We start from the raw sequence: 11,223 nt of genomic DNA on the forward strand, positions 1-11,223 counted from the left end.
TTTATCCTTTTTTTTTTTTAACTTTTTCTCCTCAAAAATCTGTTTTGCTTTTCATCATTGCCTACATTAATCTGTCCTTCTTATCACCCACTCCTTCCTGCCCCGGACCACATGTACCTCCCTAATTCTGCCCTGTATCTGTGGCCCGGAAATGGATAGTGAGTTGGAATGTTGCTAGTAAATATTTAACAACTAGCTCTCTGAAAAAGAAAAGTGCTCATTACATGCTTAAGTTTAATTGCTAACATTTTCTCCCTCATTCTGACAAGGAATAATAAATCAATCTATGGTATGTGTAGCATTTGCCTATTTCTGAGATAAATTCTCACACTTAAAATTTTGAACTGGTACCCCAGGGAGTATAGGACGGAGCTGCCAGTTGGTATCCATTCCAAAATGCTGCGATAATTGGAATCCCCCTGACCTCTTCCTGCCTCTTCTTCTGTTCGGTTCACAGCCTCAGTCTCTTTTCAGTCTTTGTGTGACCTACTCCTGGCCAGACCTGTCCATTCTTGTCTGTAATCCTCTCTGTCTCCTTAGACCTATTTGGCCTGGAAAAAATGACTCACTTTTTTTTTTTCTTGAATTTCCCCATTAGGATTTGGTCTGGTGTGTTTTCTGTATCTCTGTGGATAGGTTATTTTCGGGGAACTTGGCTATGTTACTTGGCCACCTTGACTCTGCCTCTTTTACCTGCCCCACTCCCCCCAACTCTTCAAATAACAGGGGAATCTACTTTGGCCAGTCAGTTTTCAACAAAGGTGATTTTTTTTCACAGCAAAGCTGATGTAAATCCAGTCTTTCCCCTTCTATTTCTTCCTCTCATACCAGTGAGTGCAGCAGAGGGCAACACAACTACCCCTCTCTAGATGATATTAGAGAGTGCTGAGCCCAGGTAGCCAACTCTCCACAGCAGGAGGATTCAGCACGATGCATTCTGTATCCACAGACCTTGGCCAACTTGAGGTAGCCCTCTCAGCTTACTCAGCCTTGCAGTTGGGGACCTTCTGTCCTCTATAAGCAGCTTTTCTCGTAGCTTCTCCTGACTTCTGTGATTCCTGTGTTCAGCTTCTTTCTCATTTCCATTTCCGTCCTTTTTTTGTTGGCTTCGTCTCCTGAAGCTTTTTCTGTGGCTTCTAATTCCTTATAAATACTAACTCGTCACTAATTAATGATATGAAATGTACATTTCTAATTGCTTATATAATTTTCCCATACTCTGTAAAATTATTTGATTATTTTTTTTTAACTTTGAAAAAATGAAAGCAGTTTTATGCATACTTGCTTTGTAATCGTCATTACCTCCGTCATTGCTCTGCCTTCCAAAAAGGCCTCTCAATGCATTCATCCGAAGGGCAGTTCTCTATCTGGTCCTCACAAAAATCTGACTCCATTATTTTATCTGCGAGTCTCTTCTCAGATTGATTTTATAAAATTTCATTATACAGATGTTCTGTTTCTCACATTTTTGGCAATGAAAATGTTGACATGAAAAAGCAATTGTGTTATTGTGGAAATATCTTTTAAAGAAAGATAAAGCTTTAAAAGGGAGGAAGCATTAAACATAACCACTTTTTTTTTCCTTTATAGAAAGCAGAAGTGAGTTCTTAGAGAAGTTACAAAGAGCCCGAAGCCAAGTAAAGCCATCTACTTCAAGTCAACCTATACTATCAGTTCCAGGACCCACTAAACTTACTGTAGGAAATTGGTCACTAACATGTTTAAAAGAAGGAGAAATTGCTATTCATAATTCAGATGGTCAACAGGCTACAATATTGAAAGAAGATCTACCTGGTTTTGTCTTTGAATCTAATAGAGGAACTAAACATTCATTTACAGCTGAGACGTCTTTGGGTAAGAATATATGTATTTAAATTTTAACAGGTAAGAATTCATGTAATACTTTGCATATTCTGTATGCTGATATTGTATATTTTTTGTAGGGTCAGAATTTGTCACTGGTTGGACTGGCAAAAGAGGAAGAAAATTGAAATCTAAGTTAGAGAAAACAAAGCAAAAGGTATTTTTCAAGGAATATTTTTTTTCACTTTGTATTAAAATTATTCCTAATAAAGTTTTAAGATGCAGGTTATAAAGGTTTGAACAAATCAAGCTTTATAACAAAATTCTTGCTATTTTTTTCCTGTCTGTGTTTGTTATTTTAATTTTCTTCTAACTTCTAACTAAATTTCTTATTTCTAAATATCCATGTATTTAGTGCCAAATAACATTTTCATTTTATCTCTTATAGTGGTAATAAAAAGTAACAATGTAGCAAATAGTTTCATTTTATGGTTTAGAGGGATTATTTTTGCAGAGAGAGATCTTACTCATAAGTTTTGGCACTACTGATAATAATTTATTTTAAAGGGCATAATTTTTAACAAATTTTTGTTTTTTATCACAGCCCCTAGTGTGAATGTGTTCCTATAATTCCTGCAGGAAAGCCATTTGGATTTGTAAAAATATTTTACTTATATATTTATTTTGTTTTTATAGCTCTTATAAGTGGTAAAGGTAGAGTATTATGATTGAAATTTCTTGTCCTTTGGGATGCAACAAATCTTTTTATGAGAATGATATCTCTACATTTTAGGTGACCATGTTACAAAAGGGACTTTTTTACGACATATATTTTATCACATTTTTCTAGGACTTGAAATGGTAGCCAAATTAAATGTATCTCCGTGTGTACATGCCAGTGCATGCACATGGACACATTAATAATTTCATTAAATAGTAATGTGTTTTGTGAAAATGATGGCCCTTTGATATAAATTTTTATGTAGTAGCATAGCACTTTGACAATTTGTTTTAACTCCTCTGTATTCCAGATTTATAATGTGATACTCTTTGTGGTGTGTATCTTTCACTGTATTTTGTTGATATGTAGCAAGATTTTTTTTTTTTTGTATTTTTAAGCAATCGGGGTTAAGTAACTTGCTCAAGGTTACACGGCCAGTTATTTCTGGGTGTGGTACTGAGTGTCTGAGCGCGGGATTCGATCTCCAGGTTGTCCCAACACTGGAGCCGGTACTCTTACTCGCTGAGCCACCTGGCCGCCCCTAAGCAATTGGGGTTAAGTAACTTGCTCACGGTTACACGGCCAGGTGTTTCTGGGTTGGGTGCTAAGTGTCTGAGCCCGGGATTCGATCTCCAGGTCTTCTCAACACTGGAGCCGGTGCTCTTACTTGCTGTGCTACCTGGCCGCCCAGCAAGATTATTTTTAAAAAAAAGTGATTAAGTGATAGTTGGGAGAGGGAAATGGGTAAATTTTTTTCTCCTTAAAATTAGAACTCCTGTGTAGATTATTTTCAGGTGTAATTAAAATAAAGATGGTTCCATGGATTACTAACCATGGTTTGTATTTATAGAAATTTGTATTACAGAATGATTCTTAGAAAGCATATCATATCTTAGGTTTGCTTTGGAATCTGTGGTATTTTTGGTGAGCTAACTTTTTTCTCCTCCAAGTAATCTTTATTTAATTTGAATGAAAAGAACCACATCCTGAAATTTTAATATGTATAGAAGTTACATGGATTAGTAAGATAAAAAAATTAAACCTAAATCCTATGAGAATAACATCATAGGAACTTTAAAGACACTTTTTAGTTTTCATTGATATTTTTATTTATATCACTTTTCCATCTCTTTCCTCCCTTACTGAGAGGCATCAATTATAAGAAACACAGGAGAGAAAAAAATAAATGAAAAATAAACACATCATCTAAGTTAGACATTCTATGTAGTATTCTATATTCTTGGCCTTCCACTTCTGTATAAAGGGGAGGGAGATGCATTCTCATAGCTCTTCTTTGAAACCAACTTTTGTTGTTATACTTAACATTCATTTTCAATTTTCTTGGTGGTAGTGGCAGACTTTCTATTTCCATTGTTGTAATTATTGCATTTATTGCTTTCCTGGTTGTGCTTATTTCATTTTGCATCAATTCATATAAGATTGCATTTTTCTTTATATGTACCATGCAATAGTATTCCATTACATTCGTGTATCACAATTGTATTTTGCTATTCACCAATTGATAAGTTTCTGTTTTATTTCCAGAAGAACATAGAATCTTAATAATAACTAAAAAAAATTAACACCAACAGTGATTTTGCCTAGTGACATATTGTTAGTCTGATGATATCCATTATAATTATGTTAGGAGTATGACATGCATGAGTTAAGAGTGATGGAATTTTTTTTTAAAGCTGATAGGAAAAACACCCAAGTTTTCTATGACTATATTAAAGTTCTAATACTTTATGAAGAATAAAGGAAAGATCAGGTGGATTTATTAAATGTGATGTTAAAATAGTTTGCTTTTTTTTTTTTTTTTGGTAGGTACGAACTATGGCCAGAGATTTGTATGATGATCACTTTAAAGCTGTTGAAAGCATGCCTCGGGGAGTAGTAGTAACACTTAGAAACATAGCAACTCAATTAGAATCATCGTGGGAACTTCATACAAACAGACAAGTGAGTTTAATGAATTTTAACAAAAACTTTACTTCCTTTCTCATGAACTTGACAAGCATAGGTAAAGGTGTATGTTGTATTCCCAGATGAAGAACAGAAAAGAGGACTACATATGAGACTAAAGAATTTTCTGTTACATGAAGTTTGAGTATTTTTCCCCAAAGTATTACCAGATTTAACATCTTAAGTGTTCTGCTTTTCTGTGTTCTTTTTTTTTGTTTGTTTTTGCTTTTTGGAGGGCAATTGGGGTTAAGCGACTTGCCCAAGGTCACATGGCTAGTAAGTGTGTCAAGTGTCTGATTCCGGATTTGAACTCTGGTCCTCCTAACTCCCAGGCTGGTGCTCTATTCACTGGGCCACCTAGCCGCCCTCCTGTGTTCCATTCTTAATGTGCTTTTGTTCTCTTTGTTGTGTTTTTTAAAAAAAATTCATTGACACTTTTCTTTTGGTATCTGTTATCACTTTCCCAACAACACTCCCTCCCAAAACTATCTTCCCCCTCGTACCGCTCCCCACATTAAAAGCTCTGTCCTGTAATGATTAAGTATTTTTTTTTTTTGCCTTTTTTTGGAGGGCAGTTGGGGTTAAGTAACTTGCCCAAGGTTACACGGCTAGTTTGTGTGTGTGTGTGTTAAGTGTCTGAGGCTGGAACCGAGCTCGGGTCCTCCTGACTCTGGGGCCGGCGCTTTACTCACTGTGCCCCCTAGCCGCCCCAATGATTAAGTATTTAAGCAAATTATATCATCAGATTGACAGTATCTGAAATTGTCTTATTTGCTATCTCTAAAATCAACTTTGTTGCAAGAGTTTTCATTGATGATAGTTCTGAAGTTATTCGTAGTTGTTTTCTTTTAAATTGTTTTAGTCATTCTGTTGATTGCTCTGCTTTTCTTCACTTTTCTTTGTCTTAGTTCTTAAAAGTTTTCCCCAGTTTTCTTTTAATCTGTCATTTCTTATGCTATGATAATTTTTTCACATTATTTATCTATTCCCTGAATGACAGTTTCAGTTCTTTGATGTAACTATTTTGTGCACGTGATTTTTTTCTTTTTTATGTCTTTGGTGTATAAAGTTAGTAGGATTTAAACTGTTTTCAACATCACTATTTTAAGAGTGTTTTGAGTATAATTTCAAATTGCTTTCCACAGTTTCCAGATTTAAAAAAAAAATAATTCACAGAACCACCAATAGTTGAATATGTTTAGATTCTTTTGTCAAATAAGCAAACTTTGTAGAAGCTAAGGAGGAATTTTTCCCTCTGCCTTTGTAGTCAGAGAAGTATAAAAAGAATTGGCATATAATATAGAAATTAATTTATTACTAAGGATGATAATGTTTGAACTTTGGCCTTTGGTTATTTATTCTTTTACCTACTATGTTTTCTCTTTAGTGCATTGAGAGTGAGAATACTTGGAGAGATTTAATGAAGACAGCTTTGGAAAACTTAATTGTACTCTTGAAGGATGAAAATACTATTTCACCGTATGAAATGTGTAGTAGTGGTTTGGTGCAAGCACTTCTTACAGTTTTGAATAATGTAAGTCTGTTCTTGAGTATAAGTGGAAAAGTAGGCTATATCATCACTTAGTATTATATTTAAATTCTCATTCTCTATATTATAGACTTTATTTTGTCAGAGCCTCCTCAGAAACTAAAATACTAAAAGTATTAAGTATAAAGTATATAATATCTGATTTTTAAAAGTTGAGTAAAAAATTCAGTAATAAGTTTATTGACTGTTCTTTATTTGTTCAGTTTTAATGAATCTTTATTTAACTAGTTTTTCCCTTTTCCAATAATTGGAAAAAAGTGGTTTGATCTAATTTATTGATTTATTTTGCATAGTGACAAAGGTAAATGAAATCCATCAGCATTTATCTTAGTAAATTTAAAGCACTAACTGAGGTAACTGCTGGTTTTCTTTTATTATGTCACTCAAAATCAGCTTATGAGTTTTCATAAAGAAAGTTCATGAATATTTTTGTATTTAACAAAATTATGTATAGCTTGTTGATCATTGTTTTGAATTTCTCTAAAATTTAATCTGCCATTAAGTTTCTTTATCCTTTTTTAGTGATGATAAGTTTATTATTGGAGGTTTAGTCAGGAGAACTGCCTTATAAAGGAATTTCATAAAGGACCTTTAGATAATAGAAAAAATTTCGGTGACCTAAGTATATTGAATTTTTATCTTGAATAGAATAATTTGTCTAGTAAAAACCTTTTTTGCAGATATGAATATGATCTCTACCCCAATGAGGAAAGAATACTGTTTACAATTTATTATATAATAAGATTGTTTTTATATAATAAAATTGTTTTTATTTTAGAGCATGGATTTAGAGGTGAAACAAGATTGTAGTCAGCTGGTAGAGAGGATAAATGTTTTCAAGACTGCCTTCAGTGAAAATGAAGATGATGAAAGGTGAGAGCCACCTTTTTCTTTAATTGCTTACACAGAATAAAGCAGCTGCTTAAACAGTTGTGTGTATATTGCTTATCTTCAGTGAATGATTGAATAAAACCTAATTTAGGTACCTTTTTTCTGTGAGTTTGTGTAAAAAACGAAGTCTCATGGTATATTTGGTAGACTAGAATTGATGCGTTCACGTTCTGCTTCTGAAAGACACTTTATAGTCACATGACCCAGGGGCAGACCACTTAACTACTGTGATTTTCAATTTCCTTATGTAAAAAGGGGGGTTATTTTATCTAGAGCAACATAGCAGTCTTGGGATATTATAGTACCATGTTTCCCCGATAATAAGATACTGTCTTATTATTTTTTTGGACAGAAAAACACCAGAGGGCTTATTTTCAGGGGAGGGCTTATTTTAATGAACATTGACAGCAATTTTAATAAACAGGTAAATGTGAACAAAAAAATGTACCTTTATTCAATAAGCAAATCACTGGGGAAGAACAGGATGACGTGCTCACTGCTGCAGCTCTGATTGGATGCAGCTCCAAGCGCAGGGGATCACCTTCACTGCAGTAGCAATCTCAATAGGGCTTATTTTCGGGGGAGGGCTTATTTTAGAGGAATCTTATACAGTACAGGGAGGGCTTATTTTCGGGATAGGTCTTATTATCGGGGAAACATGGTATATTACATTACATATGTATGTATGTGTGTGTGTGTGTGTGTGTATACACACATGATCTTTACTTGGAAGTAAAGTATTCCTCAACATCAAATATACCTTGTAGTAAATGCTTAATAAATGTTGAATTCAAGTATTTTCTTCATCTTCTATTTGAAAAAAACAAAAGACATTTTTAAGTTACATGTTACTTATACAATGGAAACAATTGATGTAGAAGGATTTTCTTTACAACAAAAGTCTTCAAATTACTAAAACTTCTTTAGGTCTATGAGAAATAAAGTTGAATTATGCATGGATGCCTCTATTTCCTCAGAAGTTTGCCAAAAATAAAATTCTATTCCACCACATGGAGAAAACAGCATGACTGTGAGGTCTTTGTTTAATAGATAAATAATAAACCAGAGTATTGGGGTTTTAATCTTTCCTTGATAAATTAACTCATTTGGTTCAGTTTCTGTTATTTTATCCATTTGGATGATAGCTATTAGACAAATATTTTAATATAATTGTGCTTTTTGTCGTTTAATATTTTTGAATTATTACACACTTAACAATTACTCTTATCTTCATAGTCGTCCAGCAGTTGCATTAATTCGGAAATTAATAGCAGTCCTAGAATCTATTGAACGTCTACCTCTCCATTTGTATGATACCCCAGGTTCTACATATAATCTCCAGGTAATCATAGAGCATATAAGCTATTAAAAATGGTGAATGTTTATAGCTAAGTGGTCTATCCTTTTGTTAAAAGGTTTATTCTTCCTTATATTTGATTGACTATTGATTTTGGCAAACTTTCAGACTTTAAGTTATTTCCGACTCAAATCTTCTTTATAAATTGCTATAAATATTAGTACTTTCAGCTTTTATTTCCTCAGTAACTTTACAAAGAAATGGTTTTTCACTACACAAAAAAGATACAAAGAATTAGATTTAGGGATAATTTTTTTCAGTTATATTTTCATGATACCATGATACTTTTTTTTTTTTTAAGCAACTGGGGTTAAGTAACTTGCTCAAGGTTACACGGCCAGTTATTTTTTGTGTGTGTGTGCCGAGTATATGAGGCCAGATATCTGATCAGAGTATCTGATCCCCTCCCGACGCTGGGGCTGGCACTCTTACTCACTGCGCCACCTGGCTGCCCCGGGCTACCATGATACTTTAAAGAAAATTTTTACTTTTGAAGTAATCTAATCCCTGATTTTTATTTATCATGTGAAGTAAGGGGATTTTATACACTTTTTTGGGGGATTGTCTCTTTCGTTGTAGTTATGAAGTAAGCACCCTCCTCTAAGCCTTCAATTTTTTTCTATGTACATTTAAAAATATGTGATGCTTAAAAAAATAAGTATATGCATACTACAAATGGGTATATACCTGTTTTAGGTATATACAAGCCTTATGATTTTATATTTTCCCTGTGACTTTACTTCACTTAATTTTATCTAGCCTGTTAGTATTCAAGATAATTCTGATTATTGATTCAGCCTTCTATCATAGTAGGTATCTGTCTGAACTTTGTGTCATCTACAGATTTTATAAGCTTTATTGAAGTCTGATATTTTGTTTATAAAAATATTGAGTAGGACAGGATCATTCTGAATCCTGTGGCATTGTACTAGAGACTACTGTATAGATTGGTACCAGTCAATTAACCACTGCTTTTTGGGGTGTGGTTGTTCATCTGGCTATATTATTTCACTATCTTAATTATTCACTATCAAATTATTGTGACAAGTTTAGATGGTTTTCTAAAATCTAAGTTACAATGTCTGTGACATTATTCTGATAAATCATGCTAGTTAATGATATTACAGGAGAAAATTAGTCTAGTTTAGTTAGTGGTGTGGTTGGTCCTAGTGAACTCATTCCTATTCCCAAATGCCCTGAAGCTACTTAATAATCTCTCTAATTTTGTGGATTACTATTCTACTTTTGACATTTTCTATCTTTTTTTGAAATAAGAACAATTTGTCACTTCCTGTTTCCCCCCCCTCTCCTTTTTTTCATGATTTTCCAGAGATTACCAGTTGTGGTTCAGTGCTCATATCTATAGATTCTTTAAGCACATTAGGGAATAATTTCTCTGGGTTGAGAGTTGACTGAGTTGAAGAGTCCAAATGTATTCTTATTTTCTTACCCATTTTAGGGTTAAAAAACCATTCCACTATAATTTTTACACTCTTTTCAATTTAAAGTTATTTTCGTTACTGGAGAAGGCTGACACAAAATATGAGTTGAATAGTGTTGATGTTTTGTTACACATCAACATCAAACTAATATCCATAAGTATTGAGCCTTTCTCTTTTTTCCTCTCTTGAATACAGACATGTGGAAAAAGTCTTTTTGTCACCTAGCTGCATTTTTAGTGTTTTTCATGAGTCTCTGCTCATCTTAGGCTTTTAACAATAACAGTAATGCAGATTTATATATTATTGTATAATTTATACAGCACTTTGTTCACAGTAACTCTCAGTACTCTGCTTATGAGTTTGTACTGTCCCTTGGTATTCAAGCTCAGTTATGTGCTTTTATTTCCTTCTTTATTACATTTACTTAAGTGAATCTTTAATCTGTCCTTTGTAATTGGTCCATGTCCTTTCGTATACCTTCCATAGGCAATCCACCCATTTTACTTAAGAGGCCATATTTAATTCTTTTTTTATTCTTTTTTTTTTCCAAATGCTTTATTAACTTCTGATTTACATCATTCATTTCTGCCAGATTTTGAGTTACAAATTTTCTCCCCATTTTTCCCCCTACCCACTCCTGAAAATAGCAGTCCCACAGGATATCCCCTCCTCCAATCTTCTCTCTCCCATATTTTCTCCCATACCCCTTTTGACTTTTCCAGGGGATCTCTATGCCCCAGTGCCTGTATATCTTATTTCCCAATTACATGTAAAATAGTATTAATAATAGTGTGTGTGTATATATATATATATATATACATATATATATATACACACACATATATATATATATATGTTTGAATATTTGATTTAAAAACTTTGAATTCCAGATTCATTCCCTTCCTCCCTTGTCACCCACCCTTACTGGGAAGATAAGCAGTTCAGTATAGGTTGTACATGTGTGGCTAATGCAAAACACTAACATAGTAGATATATTGTAAAAGACTGACTATATTTCCCTCCCTCCTATCCCACCTCCCACTTGTTTTATTCTCTACTTTGATCCTGTCCCTTTTCAAAAGTGGGTGCTTCCAACTTCCCTCCCCCCCAGCCTGCCCCCTCATCCCTTTCCCCCCCTACTCTCCTTTAGGATGAGATACCCTGTTTAGTGTGTATTTCATTCCCTCTTCTAGCCAAATTCAATGGGACTAAGGTTGACCCATTCCCTTTTGCCTTCCTTTTCTTCCCCTCCATTGTAACCCTTTACCCTTGCCTCTTCTGTATGAGATAGTTTACCCCATTCTGTTTCTCCCCATCTTCTCTCATTATATTCCTATTTCACCTTTTAAGTATCATCCCTTCCTGTTAAATTGGTCCTGTGCCCTCTCTCTATGTATACCTGTAAACATATATACACACATTCAAATATGTATTCATATGCCCATATACCCTCATATATATGTGTATATATATATATATATATATATATATATAT

The 11,223-nt window shown here is 33.8% G+C and overlaps 1 protein-coding gene across 6 annotated transcripts in view; it reads left to right on the forward strand.

The window, feature by feature from the left end:
- Nucleotides 1-11,223, forward strand: part of HECTD1 (HECT domain E3 ubiquitin protein ligase 1) — a 105,166-nt gene that overhangs the window by 46,970 nt on the left and 46,973 nt on the right. For all 6 annotated transcript variants that reach the window (XM_069105989.1, XM_069105992.1, XM_069105993.1 and 3 more), the window contains exons 14-19: nt 1,591-1,854; nt 1,944-2,020; nt 4,352-4,486; nt 5,877-6,023; nt 6,817-6,911; nt 8,166-8,271. In XM_069105989.1, coding sequence (XP_068962090.1) covers nt 1,591-1,854; nt 1,944-2,020; nt 4,352-4,486; nt 5,877-6,023; nt 6,817-6,911; nt 8,166-8,271 — 824 coding nt within the window. The remainder of the gene's footprint in view (nt 1-1,590; nt 1,855-1,943; nt 2,021-4,351; nt 4,487-5,876; nt 6,024-6,816; nt 6,912-8,165; nt 8,272-11,223) is intronic.

This window comes from Petaurus breviceps, unplaced genomic scaffold (genome assembly GCF_028583685.1).
Source record: "Petaurus breviceps papuanus isolate PSGF00001 unplaced genomic scaffold, PetGlider_PUasm1.0 77, whole genome shotgun sequence".
Lineage (NCBI taxonomy): Eukaryota > Metazoa > Chordata > Mammalia > Diprotodontia > Petauridae > Petaurus > Petaurus breviceps.